Here is a 22944-nt window from a genome sequence, read left to right on the forward strand (position 1 = left end):
TATCTTTAAGTGGAAGTTTAGATCTCCCAGTATTACCAGCTTAGAGAAGAGTGTGGCGCAGTGAGAGATCAGATTGAGGAGCTTGTTCTCCACCATATTCCAGTTGCCAGGTGGTCAGTACAGCAGTAGTCTTTACCTCCTTCTTGGTTCTTCAGAGTGCAGATCATGTATTATCCCAGGACAAGCAGGTAGCATATTCTCACATGTGGGTGACGTCATCCATGGAGCCCGGATGCGGATAGCCTTGCAAGCAGACCTGTTTGTAAAACTTTAAGAAAGTTTGCGACTGTGGCACTGCAGCATGCGCAAGTGCCTTCCCGCCTGACGTAGGGCATGCGTCTCCTCAGATCTCAGTTTTCCGCAGCCGACAAGCCATTCGTTTCGACGCTCTGTGCTAGACTTAGTTCTACTCGTGCCTTCTCTCATCGCGGCTCGTTTATTTTCTTTACAGGGTCACTGTTTATTTGCACGTTTCATTAAAAAAAAAAAAAAAATTTTAGTTTCTTTCTTACTTTCTTCGTGTCACGGAGGGGCCTACTCGCAGCTTCAGCCTGTGGGCCTCGATTTTGCCACACCCGTGTTTCATTCCAGTCCCAGCCGGTCACAGGGTTACGAAGTGTAGCCTGACCACTTTTGGAGTCGGGCGCCAGCTGTGTTACACTTTCCAATTGATGTCGGCCTTTGCCTAAGGCCTTGAATCCCATTCCTGCCCCGACTTCGACATTTTCTCCGGGGTCAAAATCTTCAACCTTGACTTCGATCAAATCTTCCTCTATGGGGAAGTCTTCATCTTCGGGGCGCCGTTATCCTTGGTGTCTCCATCAGGTACAATTGCTAAGCCAACCCTTATGGACATACCACCTCTAAAACCAGTGGGTCCGGTGAGTCTGAGAATCTCCAGGACACGTGTCTCGACATCGAGGCAACACTCTTCCTCGAGGTCATCTTCCTCGGAGTCTATAGCCACACCAATTGTACCAGCTCCAGTGGTCTTGGTGCTGGCTTTGAGAGTATGTTGAAAGTTATTCTGCATCAGGAGTTTGGTAACATGCTTGCCAAATTAATTCCTGCCTCAACCCTGTTTCCTGCAGGTCAGCCTGAGCACTCAGAAGTAATACAAGGAGTTGAGCCCTTGAGAGTGCCTCGAGAAAAAACACACTCTATATAAGGAGTCGAGCCCTTGAGAGTACCTCAAGAAAAACCAACACACTCTATACAAGGAGTCGAGCCCTTGAGAGTGCCTTGAGAAAAACCAATACACTCTATACAAGGAGTCGAGTCCTTGAGAGTTCCTCGAGAAAAACCAACACACTCTATACAAGGAGTCGAGTCCTTCAGAGTGCTTCGAGATCAATCTACACACTATGCAAGGAGCTGAGTCTTTGCGAGTGTCTTGAGATACTTCTGCACAAGGAGCTGAGTCCTTATCAGTGTCTCGACTTCAATCTCCAACTTTCGGCCCTACCTCTACGCATAAGGCATTGCCTTCTTCGAGGCACAGGACAAGGACTCCTTGACATTTCTCATTGAGGCTGCACTCGAGATTACTACCTCATTCTCCGAGGCATAGTTCATCTCCACACCATCTGTCGAGGTATTCATCAAGACCCAGGTCCTCTTCTTGAGACAGACCTTGTTTCTTGAGGCATAGACAATCCTCGAGAAAGCCACCTTCCTTCTCGAGGAAATCTACGGCAGAATCATTTTCGTCAGTTGAGTATTTTTCCTGTTTTTTCATCACCAGCTGGTTCTTTTTTGCCTATGGATTCAGATCTCAGGCATCAATATTCCACAGAGGCTTCATCCTATTTTCTCTGCCATGAGATGTACTTCTAAGGGTTCCTGGTCGCCTTTGACTCAACAGGATCTCCCCTCTTCTGCTTCGATGGCCTTTACTCAATTTTTATGCCAAATGAGTAAAGATCTTAACATCACTTTGCAATCTTATTCAACATAATCTAAGGAGTATTTGGAAGAACTGGGTATCCCTCATCCTCCTACGGATTCATTAAAATTACTCATGAATGGCATTCTCACTCAAACTTTCAAAAGAAATCTTACTACACCATATTCCGTTCCTGCTGTGCCAGCGAAACTGGAATTTCGATATCGAATGGTTCACCGTATAAGATTTGAAAAGTCTCAACTATCCCATCAATATCTTCTTATTGGGTCTTCCTTGAAAACAACCAATCCAGCCAAGGTCTAAGCCACAGTCCCACCAGGCCGAGAGGGAAGGGCTATGGATAAATTTGGCAGACGCCTATATCAAAATTCTATGATGACAAATAGAATTTTAAACTACAACTTTGTCTTTACATCATATCTCAAATATTGGGTCAATGCTAGGCCCACTTTTTTCAAGTACCTTCCAGAGCATCGCCTGACAGAGTTCCAGCAGAGTTCCAGCATTCCACTCTGGGACAACTTCGCATACATATGGTCCAGGCTGCATATGATGCTTTTGAGATGTCCTCCAGGGCCACTGCTTTATCGATGGCGATGCGCCATCTCGCCTGGCTCCACACCACAGATATGGACCCAAATCTACAAGATCGACTGTCAACATCGCATGCCAAGGCAATGAGTTGTTTGATGACCTTATTGAGGCAATTACAAAGCGCTTGTCTGAGCATGAGAAGTCATTTGCCTCCATCAGCAGATCAAACCCGAACCTTTCCACATCTAAGGGTTATACACCTCCTCCATCTTCCCAAAGGCGTTTTCCTGAGAAGGCAGCACCTGATTCAAAGCCACCTCTTAAGAAACAGCAGCCTCAACAGCAGTAATGGCAGCAGCGTAAACCTCAGACTCCTGCTGCACCTAAGCTTTCTCAGTCTTTTTAACCAACTCACACAGAGAGCATAACCTTACTCGTTCTACCTCTCTCATCTCTTTTTTTCATAGGGGTCGTTTTCATCATTTCTACCAAGAATGGGATCTCACTCTCATCTGGGAAGGCCTCTCTCTGCACTTCCTTCTGATTACAAAAGAGTATCCTTTCAATCTTTCTGGACCACTCTTCTTCTTCATGCAGCTTAAGCTCCGCTCTGTCTACATGTCATCGAGGAGCTTCCTCTGGAATAACAGAGCACGTGGTTTTACTCCCTTTACTTCCTTGTCCCGAAAAAGACTACAGCATCATTATATCTATATGTCTATAGCATCATTATATCCTATTCTGGATCAAACTGATTGGTTATGCTATCTGGATCTCAGAGGCTTACACATTTCTATTCGTCCAGCCTCTTACAAGCTCCTCAGATTTCAGGTGGGAAATCATCATTTTCAGTACAGAGTGTTGTGTTTTTGGCCTAGATCATCTTCCAGAGTTTTCACCAAGTGCCTGGTAATGGTGGAAGCAGCTCTGCGCAGCCATGGTCTCTAGGTATTCCCATACTTGGACAACTGGCTCATCAACAATTCAGGGGGTTCTTGTATTGACCCAACGGATTATTTGGTTCTTCCAACAATTGGGATTCAAAATCAACTTTCCTGAATCCCAGCTCCAACCCTCTCAAAAACATACAGTTCTTGGGAGCTGTACTGGACACCGTGCACCTCAGAGCATTCCTTTCTCAACAACGTCAGGATACTCTCATTCAACTTTGTCACAAAGTGCCATCCCTCACTTCACTTTCAGCGAGACACATGATGGTTCTCCTAAGTCACATAGCCTCTACAGTTCACGTGACTCCTTTTGACACACTTCACCTCAGAATTCCTCAGTGGACCCTGGTATCTCAGTGAGCGCATGCTTTCAACGCACTCTCTCTGCACATTACATTGACTCCTTCGCTGAGACAATCTCTCCACTGGTGGATGCTCTCTTCCAATCTCCTCACGACAGATTCCTCGACCTACACTTGGGAGCCTCATCTCGATGGTCTCCGTAGTCAAGGCCACTGGTCCACCACAGATCGTCAGTGTCACATAAATCTGTTGGAACTCAGAGCGACCTTCAATGCCTTCAAAGCTTTTCAGCATCTTCTCCACATTCAAGTAGTCCTCTTTCGGACAGACAATCAAGTTACCATATACTAAGTCAACAAGCAGGGAGGCACAGGATCTCTCCCTCTCTGCCAGGAATCTCTAAAGGTGTGGAATTGGGCAATCCTTCACAACACCTTTCTAAAAGTGGGTCTGTATTCAAGGAGTGAAAAACTGTCTGGTGGACAAATTGAGTCATCTTCTACAATCTCACGAATGGACACTCAATTCCTCGCCTCACCAACATAATTTTTCTCAGTGGGGGATCCCTCAGCTAGATCTCTTTGCATCTTCACACAACAACAAACTGCCTCAGCTCTGCTCCAGGATATACTCTCCTTATTGCCTCGAGGCAGATGGTTTTCGTCTGGAATGGATGCATCAGTTTCTGTATGCATTACTCCATTTCCTCTCATTCTCTAGACACTCGTCAAACTCAAACACGAACATGCCACCATGATTCTCATAGCTCCTCGGTGGCCCAGACAACTGTGGTTCTCCCTTCTACTTCAACTCAGCAGGAAGCCACTGCTTCTACCAGTGTTTCCCTCTCTGCTTACACAGAGTCAGGGGTCTCTACTTCATCCCAACCTGCAGTCTCTACACCTAACAGCTTGGTACCTCTCAACCTAACTGCCACTCTACAGTCTTCTCAATCTGTCAAGGACATTTTAGAGGCTTCTAGCAAGCCTACCACCAGTTAATGTTACAACCAGAAATGTACTAGATTTTCTGCTTGGTGCTCCATTCATCACAACGAGCCTCGATCCATCTCCTTGTCTTCAGTTTGGATTACCTGTTGAATTTATCTCAATCAGGTCTCAAATCCATATCCATTCGAGTCCATCTCAGTGCAATTGCTGTTTTCCATCAGCCTATAGAAGGGAAACCCCTTTCTGCTCATCCTATGGTTTCCAGATTTATGAAAGGACAAACCAAACCGCCTTCAGTGGTTTGGGATCTCAATGTTGTTCTTGCTCAATTGATGAAGCCTCCTTTCGAACCAATGGCTTCAGCTCATCTGAAATATCTCACTTGGAAAGTGTTTTTTTCTCATTGCTTTCACGTCTGCTCACAGAGTCAGCGAGCTACAAACTTTAGTATCAGACCCACCTTTCACAGTATTCCATCATGACAAGGTGGTCCTCTGTACTTATCCTAAATTCTTACCTAAAGTGGTTTCAGAATTTCATCTCAATCAATCCATTGTACTTGCAGTGTTTTCTCCAAAGCCTCATTCTCATCTTGGAGAAACTCTGGACAGTAAGCATGCTTTGGCTTTCTACTTGCAAAGGACTAAGCCACACAGATCTGCTCCTCAACTCTTTGTCTCCTTTGATCCAAACAAGTTGGGACATCCAGTTTCCAAGCGCACCATCTCCAACTGATTGGCTGCTTGCATCTCTTTCTGCTATTCTCAAGCTGGACTGCATCTACAGGGTCGAGTCACAGCCCATAAAGTCAGAGCCATGAAGGCATCAGTTGCTTGCCTTAGATCTACTACTATTAAGGAAATCTGCAAAGCTGCCTCTCATTATTGTCGGGATTCTTTTTCCATACGCGATGGCCATTTTGGCCAGGCAGTTAAAAAAAAAAAAAATGTATTCTCCTAAATTGCCAACACTCCCACCATCCCATTCTGGTTAGCTTGGAGGTCACCCACATGTGAGAATACGCTGTCTGCTTGTCTTGGGATAAAGCACAGTTACTTACCATAACAGGTGTTATCCAGGGACAGCAGGCAGATATTCTCACAACCCACCCACCTCCCCTGGTTGGCTTATTAGCTAGCTATCTGAACTGAGGAGACGCGTGCCCTACGTCTGGTGGGAAGGCACTTGTGCATGCGCGGTGCGACAGTTGCAAACTTTCTTAAAGTTTTACAAGTAAGTCTGCTTGTGAGCTGTACACATCCGAGCTCCTTGGATGACATCACCCACATGTGACAATATCTGCCTGCTGTCCCTGGATAACACCTGTTACGGTAAGTAACTGTGCTTTTCAAATCCGGATCAACTCGTTTGTCAAGTAGGTTTAAGGTAAGGAATGGCTTATACAGTAGTAAGAAGCCTCTGACTCTTTTGTGTGTTCTTGGCGAGTGTAATACTTTGTAACCTAGAGGGCAGAGATCGATCAAGGTCGGGGAGCTTTTGTCTGTATCCATGTTTCTGTAATGCATATTATATTGGCTTGGTTATCGGCTATTGGATCATTTATAAGCAGAGTCTTGTTACATACAGAGCATGCCTTAAGATATAGACATTCTATTGGTACATAGTCTTCGTCATGAGCCTCCTCCGCAAAGGCACTCGACCTGTTTCCAAGTTTTAACTTTTCTCTCATTGTGGTGGCTTGGTGGCAGCAATATCTTTTAACTGTTGCCCACAATCACTTCCGGTGTTTTTTGGGCTGCCAATAATTATGGTGTTGGGGCTGGCTGGGGGTCTTGTCCTGATTTGGAGATGCTACCATTGGTTGGTAGGCTGGCTGTGGCAAGGGCCTGTCATGGAGTGGTTAATGACTGGCTGGTCTAAGGTTGGGAAGATTTTGTGCACCTGGTGCACTCTCTCTCACTAGTGGGAGGCTAAGCAGTATAACCTACAGGAACTGCTGACAGTTCATCTTATATGTCACCTGTTGTGTTAAGCAAATAATCTTTGCCTATGCTTGTAGCCCTCTGCTTCTGGCTTTTTTTTTTTGGCTTAATAGTCTAGTATATTTTAAATTGTACCTGTTTTCCCAATCTTCTTCAAAATCTTTGGTCCTCCTGGGTCTGAATGAAGAGCTGCACAAAGGGGCCTTTGGCGTGGTCCTTCAGTGGAACCTGCCTAGTTGTCGGCCCTTTTAAAGGGCTGAAGAAAGCCAATGTGATAAGTGGGCAGGGCTTGGTTGGATCACAGTGCGGCAATGATTGGGTGGGGGAAGGAGGGACAAGATGAAGGACACCTTCTTCCTTCCCCTGCCCGGACTGGATCTATAGTCTTTTCCTAGTTGTAGGCCTTTTTATAGGGCTGAAGAGGAGAAGATGTGATGTGTATTCTTCCCTCTCCTAAACTGAATACTACAGAATTACATGCTTGAATTTTATTTTTACCTTTAATTACATTAAGCAATTATAAACATTTTCACAGTATCTTATACATTATTGCAGGGCTACTCTACTCCAGTCCTCGAGGTCCACAGGCAGGCCAGGTTTCAGGATATCCACAATGGATATGCATGAGAAAAATCTGAATGCACTGCTTCTATGGAAAACAAATCTCTCTCATACATATTCATTGTAGATATCCTGAAAACCTAGCCTGTCCGTGGATCTCAAGGACTGGAATTGAGTAGCCCTACATTATTGTATGAATAATAGCTAACTAAGGGCTCATTTTACAAAGCCATAGTAGCGATTCTCTCACTTCAAATGCACTGAAATCCATTCAATTCCTATCCTGGGCTTTGTATAAAGGGCCCTAAATCCCTAAACTCCAAGAACTATAGCTGAAATCTTGGTAATTACCTTTTCTTCCCTGCTGATGGCACTGTGGCGAGCAATTCTCTCCATTCTTCCTACATAGATTGCACAATCTTTTTCCATTTCCTTCAGTTCCTCAAGAGAGAATGTTACAGATATCCGTGGAACAGGGATATCAGACCAGCAAATGTAATGCTGCCAAGGAAGGCAATGTTTATTAGATCAAAAAAAGATTCAAGGACAATATGAGAGGATCTGGAAACTAATTATAAGGGTTTCACTCAGTCAAAAATTCATAAAGCACAGAGGATCCTGGCTATGACAAAGGTGAGTCTGTGGAACTGTAATACAGACATGAAACGAGCAGATTAAATGGGCCCTTTGGTCAATATTTGCTGTCATACTATAAATTAGATACATTTGATATCTTGGAACAAGGTCAAAACCTCAAACATCAAGATCACCTTTGATTCAACCAACACGCTGCTCATGCAGTGAAGAACTTGGGCTTAAACTCAATTTATTTATTTATTTAAGGAAATTATCCACTTATCTCCTAAGCGGCTTACAAGTAAACATACATAGTAGAGGTCAAATTTTATCATACATTTTCCAATACATTACAAACATCAATCAGACTTGTTTACATTGTTGAACAAAAAGTTGTAGTCGTTCTCAAATATTTTATTGGATGTCAGAGGGACAGCTAAAAGCTAAGATGAAAAAAATGAGCCTTAATTCATTTTCAAAATAGCAGCACATTGTTACAAAAACATATTGCTCCCGACAGACCATTCCAAAGCACTGGACCCGCAACTGAAAAACAAGACTTTCTAATGGAGGCATACTTAATTAAAGAGCAGTAGAATCTACAACCACTCTTATATATTTGTTAAAATATTAAAATAAAAATTAGACAAGATCAACTTTTGGGCATACCAATCCTTTCCTATTATCCAGAGAGAGTTAATGACTCAAATACAAGGAACTGTACACCGAAGTTCAAAGTTAGCATTCTAATACTAGATATAACCCAGTCATCTGGATTGGTCAACAAAAAGATGAATACCAGTTATTTTCCTCATCAACACAGATTCCAGATGTTACATTCCTGTGTAACAACTTAGCCCACAGTGTATGATCAACATGGATAACATAGCTGAATACTCAAAAAGAAAATGAAATTCACATGTCAAAGTAGATGAAATACCCCCATATTATAGAGTGGAGTTATGGAAAGGTCATTGATTTTAGTTTGCTAATTGTTAATCTTTGCTAATTGTTAATCTTGTTAACCCAACGATTCCTACAAAAACTGCAGAGTACAGTTTTCTGTTTATAATTTGGAGATATCAAGGGAAGCCCATATCCTTCATTCCCAGAAGTTAGGTTAAATCGTTCAGAATGCCTTTGGCCTTTATGGAGGCAATTTTCTAAATTCTGCATTTTGATGCTAATACCACAGCTACTTTTCCCCCACAGATTTGTACCAATTCACACATGAACTGTTCAAGGGAAAAAGTATCCATCTGCTTTTTTGAGTACTTTATCCATGACATGGTTTTGAAAATACAGTATACAACTACGGATGTTGTCCTCTCACCCAAACTCCACAAAAATGTATCCAATCGTACATATGCTCTTTCACCCTCATACAGGATGAACAATTTTCAATAGTCCCCTTATTTACTTAATTAACCATTTAGAAAAATTAAAGGCTCTTGAAAATTGCCCTCTAGAGATTCTCTTTACACATAAACTCACATATTTAAACAAGTTTTCATACTTCTGAGCTATACCTTGGGACAGCACAATTTTAATAAGTTTATGGTTTTTCCACACATATAGATCTCATTAGCAAGATGCTTCAGAAACACAGGAACAAAATCTTCTACTTCTTCCGAGGCCAAAATATAGCCCTGGGTCCAGTAGCGTTTATCTAGAAGATAAAACACAATGGCATATCAAACACGATGCTCACAATTTTATGCATACAATTTTATGTGAAAAAGCTGAGTACTAATGTTACTTGGAAAAGGGAAGAGAGAAACAGACTCATCACCATGTGAAGTGTTAAAGAAAGGAGAAAACCTGGACAAAAAAAAAAAGATACCAGCAGAGACTGATCATATGTGTAGTGACAATTTCCAATCCATATAAGCTACCTTATAGATAGTAAAACTATATTGTGCATTATGTACCTTGGTACAAAAATAAACAAAAAAGAATGCACCTGAAATGAGGATCTATAAGGCTATAAACACAATGTTCAGCAGATAGGCTTATAAAAAGACACTGTAGTCAATATCTGTATTAAGACCGATTGGTTAAAGTGATTTGAGGTCATGTATAATCTGTTGTTCAACCTGAAGTAAGGTGGTGTCTATATCACCACCTCTTGGATTTTCTTTGGCATTGTTGTTGCTTTCTTGGAGGCTGAAATGGGATGAGAACTGGAGGCTTGGTCCCGCCTAAGTCCTGAAAATCTCTGCCTCGGTCCCTGGTAGGATCTCCGAGATGAGGATCCTCCTGAGTACTGCTGAAAGTGTCTGGAGCCATGAAAATTAGACCGCCTGGAGACTCTCGAGTTTTGCAATATGCTGTCAGGTAGAGAATTTTGTCTGACGATCTGCCACGCTGGCCATAAAATCGTCCAGTCCCTTTCCGAACAACATTTGTCCCTTGAAAGGAAGTCTGCCGTGCATAACCTTGGAGGGGAAATCTCCCACCCTTTGCTTGATCCAGAGCTACTTCAGACTGAGAAAGAATAAGCCAAGACTTTGCTCATGACTCCGATGATGTCATAGGGAGCAACGGCCACATAATCCACTCCTGTTAATAGAAGCTAGGGCAAAAGCTCGCCTTCTGCCAGCGTAAACCAACGTGACCTGGTATGACAAGTGCAGGACACAAAAAAAGCCGCTGCAGCTGCTTTGATTCCCAAGACCAGTGCCTTGAACTGCCTTTTAAGGATCACATCCACTCTGCGATCCTGAATAGCCTTTCATACCATGGCTCCCTCGCTTGGCAGAGATGTGCATTTGGTTACCTACGTTACTAAGGAATCTACCTTAGACTGAGTGAACATGAGCCAAAACTTCTGTGTCATTGGATACAGTTGAGACATTGTCTTGGCTACCTTAATGATCCTTCAGAAGCATTGCAATGATCTGTGACCAAAATACACATAGGAGAATACCAGGGAAAGAAAGAGGACTGGACTCTCACCCCTCCCTGTCTCATGGAGTAGACAGGCCCTGCTGGTAGTCCAGCTGTATCTCCCACAGAAAGTCAGTAAAGAGCACTAACAGAGCTGATTGAGGGCCACCACTGTATCTTGCGTATTCGCTCCTGCATGTGACCCAGCAGGGAGGCTCACTCTGCAACAGCAAAGACAGACAGACTCCTCGTCCTCCAAGTCTCTGTCCGAAAGGTCTACTGTATCCTGCCTAGCCTCTGATATTGAGCCAGACGTGCCTTGGAAGCTCAAGCCCTCTTGCGCGCTGCCAGACCTCCCCTGGGGATCCCGGCCATCCAAATAAGCTCTCCACATCAGATTAACAAATTCAGGAGAAAATGTTGTAGTAGGTAGCAGAGTCCCCTTTAGGTGACTCCATCTTGCATCTCTTGGGCTCCATGGCTCCCAGGCTCCTACACTTAGTCGTTCTGGGACTGTGGAAGATTTTTTTCTCCCAGCAGACAGGCCATCCAATGTCTCCTCAGGCCATCCAATGTCTCCTCAGCCTTAGAGACATGAGGGGAAGCTAAGCCTGAAGCTTCTGCTCCCCACCCATTACATGCTGTGTGGCACATGGCGCAAGGGCACTATTCCAGCATCCATCTAGTGCAAATTTGACATAAATTAGGGATAAAAGTGCCTGAGGACTCCATCCCTGCAAGACTTGGAGGCAAAATGACGAGTTTTGAAGGTTCTAGAGAACTTTGGGAAAAAAAAAATTCTGGAAATCCAAGATGGCCACCGTAGAAGCGTTTTGGTGCCATAAAACGGCCCAAACACAGCTTAACTAAAAACAAAAAACACAGATCACAAAGACTCCTTCCAACTCTAGTAAAGGAGAAGGTGTTGAAAAGCTGGAGTGCATTCCTTCTGCATGGCGCATGGGTAGAATATCTGTCTATCCAGAATGACACACCTATTGCATTAGAATATCTCCTTTTTCATCTTTAATTGCATTTATTTTTGTCTTTCTCTTTTTTGCTTTAAGATAATTTGCCAATAATCTTCTCGCCTTATTTGAGCTCCCATAATACAAAGCTTGCTGAGAAAGAATATCTTTTCTAACCAATTTAGAAGAAATCTCATTATACTTACATTTAGCTTTTAAAAGAGCTTGTAACGTAGAATGTTCCCATTTTTCAATCAGTTTTAATTCTAATATCCTAATTTCTTGTTCTAAAGTAAAAAATTGCTTTTTTAGTATATGTTGAGAATGAAATAATTTGTCCTCTCATGGTTGCCTTAAAGGCATCCCACAAGGTTTCTATAGAGACTTCTTCTTTATTGTTAATTTGAAAATATTCATTAATTTTTAATTGAAAATCCTCACAAAATTTTGGATTCGCAAGCAAAGCATTATCAAACCTCCAAACAGGCATATCATTATCTTGATCAACAAAATTTAATTCAATCCACACACCACCATGATCTGACAAAATTATTGGATCTATGGAGGCTTGTGTAACTTGTTGTATTAACTGGTCAGAAACAAAAATATAATCTATTCTAAGGATTTATGAACATGTGAACAAAATGAAAATTCTCGATCATTAAAATGAAGAATTCGCCAAATATCTTTCAAATTACAGGAATTTACAAAATTATCTAAACCTAGTGATTTCATAATTTCACTAGGTTTTTTATCCAATATAGGATCCATAACAGCATTAAAATCTCCCGCCACTACCAAATTGCTAGCAGCCAGTGGTAAAACTATTTGTTGCAGAGTCTTAAACTCAATTTGATTCGAATTAGGGGCATACACATTAAAAAGCGCCACAGTAGTATTACCCATACTCATGTCTATATACAACCATCTACCTAAAGGATCTGCAGCCATCATATTAAACACTGCAGAGCATTTTTTGTTAATTAGGATAGCTACTCCAGCTTTTTTCCCTGCAGCAGGTGCAAAAAAACAATCCTTCACCCAATTACCCACTAATTTTTTTAATTCATCCCCAGATAGGTGTGTCTCTTGGATAAAGCAAACATCCACATTCTATTGTTTTAAGTATAATAACGTATTTTTTCTTTTTATCGGATGGTTGAGGCCATTAACGTTCAATGAAAGAATTTTAAAATCCATTTTATTGATTAATCACAATATCTTCATATGTCCACAAAATAATTATTATATAATCTTTTCCCCCACTCTGAAAATCTAAACTAGTCCCTACCCCTTTCCCCAAATCCTTCCCACTACTCCCCCAACCCACACCTCCCCTCCCACCCAAAATAACAGTGCCAACTTCGAAACGCACATACAAGATCAAGAAAATAAAAAACTCCCCTCAGGCCACATTCACAAATAATTCTAATAAATATACTAATCTTCCCAATAATAAAATGTAAGTGATTTATTATGAAGGAATCATTTAAAATATAGTCCCACTCTGTTTTTGTGTTTTTTTAAACCTTAAATATGGAAGGATATTTACTATTAATCATACAGAAAAGAAACAAACAAAGAAAATTATATTATTCTTCCTCCCAACAATATCAACTTACCCTAATATATGATTAAAACTCAAATGTATCAAGTAATGACTCAATTGACAATTACAATATCCAGCAATTTATCCCCTTTTCTCAGTCCATTTTGATGACATCACACCGCATTCCTCATGCATTCGAATCATAACCTAGTAAAATTCAGAAATCCTATACAAAGTGCCCAACCCCATAAACACTCCTTCTCCAAAAGATATCTCCATATGTAGACTTGAAAACACACAGAAGGCTACATCTGAAGGAAATGTAGAGCTCCTCTTAAAATAAACTTTGTTAGAAGGCAATTAGAATATCCACATTCTGTTGTAACAAGTCCATATAGTCCTGTATAAACTTAGAGTTATTACAATCTTTCACCTCCATCGTATGACATAAAGAATGTTGTTTTTCTTAACCAGAATACACCAGATTCTATGAAACTTCAGGCTCATACCACCACGGAAGATTCATAGTAAGGCTTATAGCCAAATTCACATTTTGCAAGCATCCTGAAAGGTTGCCAATAATTAATTTCATTCTGCACAAATTCAGCAACCAAACAAGCTTGCCCAAAGCGCAGTATACAATGGCAAGCCACATTAAACTTTACCAGGGATTCACGATGCAGCGGTTAAGCTGAACTTCTGAAGCTGTCGTCAGATTACTTCAAACTCAAGGTGCCATGCTCACAAATCACAATGCAACATTCCGATGCAGCACCATCCATCGATCTTAACTAAACATAAAAGTCCTTTAGGTTGGGCATAGAACAGATTTATAAGTATGGTGCAAGGCAAGGATCAAGCCGTATCATACAGGCAATCCTCTCAGTCACATTTCTGCACATCAAGACAATCAAATCTCTCCACATTTCAAGAACAGCCCACGGTTTATCTATTGTTATTTTCACTTTAAATTTCCATCTTTTGTGTCTTATAATTATAAGCATAAACCTGAAGAAAATGTTTATTCCTCCTTATGACCAACATTCTAATACTTCTCTGCTTCAAGCAACAGTTACAGATGATCACGTGTCTTAATCAGAATGTTGAGCCCTTTCAAAATTTAACTGTATCATTTCCATGTTGAAGAACTATTGACTTTGTTTATTAAATTTCCTCAAAAGCAGATCCTTAAAGGTACTAAAATAAAAAAAATAAAAATAAAAAATGAACAAAAACAACAATATAGAATAAAAAAGAAACACAGTTACCAGGATTTACCATTAAGAAACCATAGGCACATATTGATCCAAAAATTCCTTCAGTTTTACTGAATCCTCAAAGTTTAAAGTTTTGTTCTCATAAGTAACCTTCATAATTGCCGGGTATATTAAACCATATCTAGCACCTAATGATCTTAGCTGAGGACGTAATTCTAAAAGCTGTTTCCTTCTATATGCTGTTACTTTTGCAAAGTCTGGCACTATATATATCTTTGAATCCTGGCACCTGAGATTCCTGTTTTCTTTTGCCAATTTAATAATCTCTGCAACCTGCTGATATCGAAGCAGTTTAAAAATCTGTGGACGCGGACCCTTCTGACTACTTGATCTTCTTATCAGGATCTGATGCGCCCTTTCTATCTCTAACAGATATGTACTTTTCATCGGTAAGATTTTTGGTAGAAAATTAACCAGAAACGCTATAGAATCATTTTTTTTCAATTCCCTCCGGTGTCCCAATCAGTCTTAAATTATTTCTCCTTTCTCGGTTTGATAAATCTTCCAGCTCTTTCTTTAATAAATCTATTTCTTTATGATCCTTTTTACAAATCACCATTTCTGCCTCTGTCTTCTCAGCTCATTTCTCTAGCTGATCTAACTTAATATCAACTGCCTGCATTCTTTTTGTAAGATTTGCCACCTCCTCCTTGACTTCCTTTATATTTTTAGCATTGTCCAGCACTATTTTTTTAATCTGCTGTAACTCTTTCATTAAATCCCTATTTTAAATTTCTTCCATTGGTAATGGGACCGTTGACGGGGAAACCGACTCCAGCTTTGATCTCTTCACACTCCCCGAACCTAATCCTGCCGAAATATTTTTATTTTGCTTGCCCGATGCCATTATAATAACAATTTAAGTACTCCGATGTGACTTACAAAAATTTTAATTAACTTATATTGGTATAATTAGCCTTTCTCCGCGGAGTTAATCATTCACCCGACCATCCCAGTATGCTGCGAAGCCACGCCCCCAACCCTCATGTCTTTAAAGTAGGAAAAGACAGGTTTCCACAGTTATGCCATAACCCCATTTACATTATGAGGCACTGACTTTATATAAAAGCACATCTTTTACCAGAAATTACCTCTAAAGTGAAGATAATCTTCATTCACCTGAATCATAAATTCTCCATAAGCATCCTTGAAAAAACCACTGTACACCCAATCGTATACAAATCTGTAATGAAGAAAAAAAATACCAACTATCAGCCAGAAACAAGTTCTCAGTAATGGGTTAGGACAGTTTTATTTATTTTTAATTATATCAGGATTTTGCTGAACAATTCAAGAGAAGTAATTATTTGATCAGAAACACAATATGTCCTTCGCCATGTAAGAAATACTGGTACAGAACTCACCTGGTATATGGCTCACAGCTAGTTTTTAACAATGATAGCAAAACCATATAATGTTCATTGCTGCAGTTTTCAAGAGCCTCTTTATAAAGATATGAAAGTAATTTCACTCCCTGCAAAAAACAAAATAAAGATTAAATCATATTGTAATACTTATATGGCTATAGGCAGTCTAGAATTGTAGATGCAATGTTTTTAAGTAAAAACATACATAGCAACACATACCAGATGTTAAATAAAACAGTGAAGTGGGCCATAGATGGAACAATTATGCAGAACCAGTGAATGTAGGAAGCAAAAACTTTATTAGAGGTCCTGACACAGCCCATGTTTTGGCAGATGCCTGTGTTAGGAGTCAAAAAAAGGTATATCATAGTGATATAGTGCTTCCTGGAGTCAGTCCAAAGGGCCAAAACTGGTTAGTGGTTTTTGTCGTAAGTAAATTGTTTGGGGACAGACTTAGAGTCCTCAATAGGTATACTCTACAAGAAAGATGGGATATAGGGAATATGATAAAGACATTTAAATATCTCCATGGCGTTAATGTACAGGAGGTGAGTCTTTTTCAAATAAAAGGAAAACTCAGGAAGGAGTGGGCATAGGATGAAGTTAAGAGGTGATAGGCTCAAGAGTAATTTAAGGAAATATTTCTTTACAGAAAGAGTGGTAGATGTGTGGAATAGTCTCCTGGAAGAGTAGGTTGAGACAAAGATTATCTGAATTCAAGATTTGCTTGGGACATGCATGTGGGATCTCTTAGGGAGAGAAAGGGATAGTGGATGGGAAGACTGGATGGGCCATTTGGCCTTTATCTGCTATCATGTATCTCTGTCATTAATGACAATATTACAAAATATCAAAAAGATATAAACTGTAGCACACACAGTGGCAACTGAAGAAACACAGGCCATGTTGGATCCTCTAATAAAATTTGCTTCCTACATTCACTAGCTCTGTGTTGTTCCACCTGTGACCAACCTCACCGTTTTGCTTCACTTAAATTAATATATAGTTGGTAATGTATATTAGAATTTTCCAAAAACCACCCACATAAAATTGTTCAGACAACATAGATGCAATAAAGGAAAGCCAGATTAAATAAATCTTGAGTTATTTGGCTGGGTGACCAGACATTTATTTAAAGGGCGATTCTATAAACTAGGCAATAACATTTGTGCATTACAAGTGTAAATATTTAGAATGCTAGCATATATGTACTATAAATAAATGTGCATATATGTCAACATTCCACCTGTTTGCTGTAAATAAGTACCTAACTTACTTGCACAGTGCATATATACAAGGAGAGGTGGGGGGGATGGGGGTTGGGAAGAGTACAAATGGTTAGTGCACAAATAGTTAAGTCTTGATCTCAACGTCCCACAGAGTTATCAAGTCTCGATCTCAACATCCCACAGAGTTAGCAATATCAATGTTCATACAATAGGGCCACGATAGATGCCTGAAATATACGCGGTCGCTGAGCTGATTGTGGCAAGGAAATCTCCTTGGAACGATCAGCTGAGTGGCTGCAACAGGGAACCCCCCTGCCACGATATCGGCCAGCATGAGGGATGCCCACTCCCTCCCACCGCCACCCTCAGCCTCCCCCCCCCCACAAATGACTGTGGCAGGAGAGATGCCCACTCTCTTCGCCACCCCGAACCACTCCCCGAATGGCCGCGGCAAGAGAGAGGCCCAGTCCTTCCCCTATGAAACCCCCCAACAAATCCCCTGGCAGGAGGGATGATCACTCCCTCCTGCCGCCACCCCCACCTAGCAACCTCCCTGGCACCCGCCAGCCCCCATACCTTTTAAGATGAAAGTCTGTGCCGAAAAGATGCATATATCCTACCTAGTGCATTTTGGGATGCACGGGGGAAGGGCCTAAGGTTCTGATTGGCCCAGATGATTAAGGCCCCTCTCATAGTAGGGGCCTTAGGCACCTTGGCCAACCAGAGTCTTGGGCCTCCTTCCCAGTGTATCCTGAGGCATCTGGGCCAATCAGATCCTTATTCCCCTCCCCTGCACTGGGACAGGGTCAGCCCTCAATTTTGGAGTGGCGGTGTGTGTGGGGAGGGGGGCTGGTGGTGCTGTGGGGGGGGGGCCTACCAGTTAGGAGGGGTGGGCCCCTGGAGTGGTGGTGTCACTGGGTAGGGGTGGGGGTTCTGGCGAGGTAGCAGCAGGAGGGAGTGAGCATCCCTCCTGCCAAGGACATTTGTTGGTGGTCTGGGGGTGGTGGCAGGAGGGAGTGGGCATCCCTCCCTTCGCCAGCCGGCTGAGGGTTCCCTGCTGAGGCCACTCAGCTGATGGCAAAGGATCAGGTACGATTCTCTAACCAACACCTGCGACATGGGCACTGGTTAGAGAATCAGGGTGGTTAAGCAGGGTTAGGTGTCTGTCCATTAGGACAGATATGATTCTGTATAGGATGTCAGTCTGAAATTCTCAGCCGCTTCTTAAGCGGCTTCTGAGACCAGAGGCCTATACAGAATTTCCCCCTGTATGCAGATCTCTTTCATGCATATTCATTGCGATAATCCTGATAATTGACTGGTAAGTGTACCTCCAGGGGAGGGTTAAGGATTGACCCAGAGTATTGCATAAGGAAAAGAAAGGGTATCAAAACTACAATTCCAGAGGGTTGCAAACCAGTCAAGTTTTTAGGCTATCCTCAATGAATATTTATGAGATGCATGTATCACTTTAAACAAATGCAAATGTGTCTCATGCATATTTATTAGAAATGTACTGAAAAATAGATTGGTTTGTGTTCCTCCTAACTGTAGTTGATACCCATGTAGTAGAGAACTCTGGCTTTCCAAACAGTTCTAAAGTTAGCTTTCAACAGTTTGTAAAGGTGGACAGCTGGAAGCCGATGATAGAATATTAAATTCAATTTTTTCCTTTTTTTTTTTTCCTTTTCTTTGTTCTTTTAAATTATTAAGGAGAAATTCAGTAGAGGGAGCCAACCAAGAATGGTGGTATATACCGGGAATACATGTGTAGCACATCCTCAGGTCAAAAAGAACAGGTCTGCCGCTACATCACTTTTCTCCTTGACATATTTTTAACAAAAAATGAAACATGCACTATGTTACTTTTATCAGTTGCATCAATCTAGGGAGACTATTTTTGTTGGAAAGTTCACCGGGGTATATCACCATTTTGGTTGGTTCCCTCTACTGAATTTCTCCTTAATTAATTTAAAAGAACAAAAAAAAAAAAAAGAAAAGGAATAAAAAAAATATAGAAAGAATATTAAATTCAATTTTATCACTTTTTGGATGATTGTCACACCGTATTCAGGGAGACTGTTACAAATGAGGTTTCTGTTTTGACTATTAGTGGGGATATCTCCTTTGTTTATTGCCTATTGAGTTTTTGGCTAACTTAAGCTAGAAAGTGCCATATTGAGAGCTATATGACTAAATTTATGTAGATATCCAGGAAATCCCAAAGTTATCTAGATATTCAGGAGCAAACTTCTCTAGGTATCTTTCCGTTTCAAATGTTTCTAAAATATGGAATTTTATGTATTCTACTACACCATAAAAAAAAAAATGATTCCTGCAGTTGAATAATCAAATTAAACACAAAATAACACTCACGGTTGGGAACGATGCATTGTTTCCTCGGTTTGTCGCAACACCAGTTGCTCCAATGCCACATAGTTCAGCTAAATACCTAACATAAAATTATGTAAGCAAACAGTTACTTAACATAATTTTTTTAAGGTCTAAACAGCACAAAAGGCTTTCTAATGTTTTTGTCACTGGAATATCTACGAAGCAATCAAAAAGTCTGTATTTAAGCTGAAACACAACAAAATGCCTTCTCCAAGGCTCAAGGCTGTAGCCTTCAGTGCCTCTCTTCTAGAACTCAAACTCTCAAGTACCAAATTTGCCTCCCTCCTACCCATAACAAAATCCACCTCTACAATAATGATCCCATACTCTACCAGTGACAAGAATGAATGATTTTCCCCTGAGCAGAAATACTATCAAAGCACAGGAGGCAACATTGAAACACTCATCAGATCTTGCAGGAGAAGCAAAAATTTAGAAAATATATTTCCACATGAAAATCAAAGGCACCACAGGAATAAACAGAAGCCAATTTTAATCTTGCAGTCATTAAAATGAATGTTGCAATGCACGACTACAAGATCATAAAGTGAGATGAAAGATTGAAAGAGAAATGCTTAAAGTGCTTTACAGAAGTTCTCTGCATACAAGGGACAGTAAACCATTTTGGAATTGGTACCTTACTTCCAAAAATGTAGAAAGTAACATCAGTTACACCATCTACTAATTTATGATAAAGGAACTTAAGAACAACAACTCTGAATGGTACATTTGTAGGTGTTCAGTGTTAACAAAAGGTTGTAGCACCCTGATCAGCAGAATATCATGTTCTCTGGTATTAGGACCAAATGAGTAGACATGGAATGAAGATTTACCTTAATTGACGCCCTAATCTTCGGAAGAGAAAACTGAGAGCTAGGAGGGTTAAAGATGGATCTGTGGACAAGACGCAGGCACGGTAATAGTGCAAGTACTTTCTCAACCCACTTGTAAAAGCCTAGAGAAGGAAAGGAAGATAAAAGATTTCATTAATATAAATTATCACTGGTGTTTAGCTGAGACTGTGCTGCACTTCTTTGGTTGCACAGGCTTTTTCACTTTTTTTTTGTTTGCTTTTTTTTTTTTTTTTTGGGGGGGGGGGGTAATTCTGTTACAGGGTGCCTAAGCAGGAAAGGCACACAGGAGCATATACTGCACCCATTTTATAAAGGAAACAGATGTGCCTTTCTAAAACAACACACATTTAAGAAAAGTGTAGGTATAGTTGTAAGCGTGTGTGTGTGCCTGCATCAGAAAAAAAAAAAAAAAGACACATGTGTGCATGTTTTACTAAGTTTATGCATAAATGTCAATCCACTTCTACTTTGCCTAGTCCTGATAAGAAAAAGTTTACACAATCTGAAGTGGATGCTCTAGTAATCTTTGATGGATAGTATCTCAAGAAACTAATATCTGCCGTCATGCTTCTATGTTTCTAATAATAATAATGGCTGTTACAATAAAGGAGGGTCTGCTTAATGGAAATGAAAAATAGACATTTGGAAACGGTGCTTAAGCATGTCTTTGGTATTCTAACATTTATCCACCTACCACTGCAGGTCACGGATAAAATAATATGTACAGAAACAAATCTTTAACAATAGCTGAAGTCACATTGCATGTTCACCTCCAAAAAGCAGGGTCCCCCCCACCCCATTTCAAATCTGATAGTCAAGATTCTTGCCTCCAGGATAGCTGCAGTGTCAATTTTACAAGCAGAGTGAACAGTGAGAAAATGTGCACCAAGTGTCATCAAATCTAACATCAGATCTAGAAGACACTTCTTATGAAGGTTATAAACAGCCTAACTCAGACTTTTAGATTGTTTTTTATAGTCATTATTACAGATGATCTCTGTGTAACAGAAAAGCTTCAAACAAAAAACAAGAGATAAAACAAAAGTGATGGCCAGCCAGCCAAGAAACAAGTATATCAGCATAGTAGATATCTCAGATCAGTGGAGCTGAATGATACTCCAGATCCTTTTCAAAATCTGTGGCCATAAAAAAAAAAAAAATCTCCTAATGGCATGCTTATTAGTAGTAGTTACAAGTAATATTAAACAAAGTACAGTAAAGACAGAGAAAGGAAAAAACATGGCTGGGAGCTTATTAATTATAATAAAATTCCATTTTAGTGGGCTTACCAACACTGTAAAATAGGTACAAAAAAGGGACGGAAAATTGATAAAACAAATAGTCCATAAGAACAAAGTGAAGCATTTACAAAAGATATTAGCATGTTTGTTTCTTTAACATGTTATTACATATAAGTCTACTTTTGCATACGGCTTACCTGGAAAACCAGTCCTTTACTGTATGACGAGTCCAACACTGGCTGATGAGAGAACCGGCTTAGGCGTGTGTAATATGTACCATGTTCTGCAAACTGTAACAGCAGGTTACTTATGTTCTCAGGAGAGGTTCCCGAGACATAAATCCCCTGTTTTACCACAAATGTCTGGAGAGACTAGAAAAGCATAAAAAGGGATGTGTGAATACTAGTCAAGAGATCATGCAGAAAATCTTCACACGCCAAGCTCTTAAAGAGGCAAAATTGGCAGAACAGTTGAATACATGGGTACTTTTAGTATACAATACTTTCTGCAAATCTTCAAGATGAAGATTTTAAAAGAACTGCACACTTTGAACCCGTTTCTTTGAGCATGTGGCCAAGACGAATAAAATAGCCTATATACTTTTGAATACATTATGGCTTTATGAAGTTTCCCTTCTGTCAGATACACCTCCACCCAGCTCCCCACAAACCAGTTAAAGATATGCGTGCTGTAGAAGCCTGCACAATTTAAGTGCATTAATTTGTTTCACTGTGGTTGCATTGCTTGAAAATTGTCTCGAGGGGCAATGATTTACTCATGTAAATTAGCAACCTGAAAACTGCCTTCCCAGTCCAGCTATATGTACATGTGGGATTGTGGAGGGTGGAAGTACTTTTGGGCTAGACTCAATATAGTCTATACAAATGATATTTTCAATACACACAAAATTTTACTTAGAAATTTTGCCTGCACACAAAGCAGAAGTAAAAGTCTGCAAGTATTTTCTACCCATGCCATTTTCAAATAGGAGAATACATACATATGTTGCCCCTTTGATAAGGTTGTATAAAGATACCAGTTTGAAAATTATCCTCAGTCTGAAAATTTCTTGCTGAAAATTTTACCCTCACCTGATTAAATGAAAAAGTAGTGGACACCACACCAATGAGGGCATTTAGAACATCCTTCACCAGGTCAAACTCCATCAGCATCACTAGCTGTGGCAGCTGGAGTGATGTATTGCTGAGGATTTTTAATTCACCCTCTCGAAGTCTGTAAAATCTGTCAAAGGCCTCTCTGCCAGCTTCAGTGAGGTACAGTTCTTCTTTCTTACCAGGGGGGCTGTCAGACAAAAAGGAGACAAGACAATCATTAAAACTTAGTAAAAATACATATACATGCAAAATATAAGAAGATGCCCTAGATTCCATCTGGAGGGAAAACCAGTTACAAACAGGGAAAATTAAAATCAGGACATTATGCAGGTTAAAGT

At 40.5% G+C, this 22944-nt stretch overlaps 1 protein-coding gene across 4 annotated transcripts in view; it reads right to left on the reverse strand.

Moving 5' to 3' along the window:
* Positions 1-22944, reverse strand: part of TUBGCP6 (tubulin gamma complex associated protein 6) — a 103259-nt gene that overhangs the window by 75920 nt on the left and 4395 nt on the right. For all 4 annotated transcript variants that reach the window (XM_033959181.1, XM_033959180.1, XM_033959182.1 and 1 more), the window contains exons 4-11: positions 22583-22793; positions 21689-21862; positions 20230-20351; positions 19379-19454; positions 15771-15880; positions 15498-15589; positions 9253-9392; positions 7499-7648 (exon numbers count right to left, since the gene is read on the reverse strand). In XM_033959181.1, the coding sequence (XP_033815072.1) occupies positions 7499-7648; positions 9253-9392; positions 15498-15589; positions 15771-15880; positions 19379-19454; positions 20230-20351; positions 21689-21862; positions 22583-22793 (1075 nt within the window). The remainder of the gene's footprint in view (positions 1-7498; positions 7649-9252; positions 9393-15497; positions 15590-15770; positions 15881-19378; positions 19455-20229; positions 20352-21688; positions 21863-22582; positions 22794-22944) is intronic.

This window comes from Geotrypetes seraphini, chromosome 9 (genome assembly GCF_902459505.1).
Source record: "Geotrypetes seraphini chromosome 9, aGeoSer1.1, whole genome shotgun sequence".
NCBI lineage: Eukaryota > Metazoa > Chordata > Amphibia > Gymnophiona > Dermophiidae > Geotrypetes > Geotrypetes seraphini.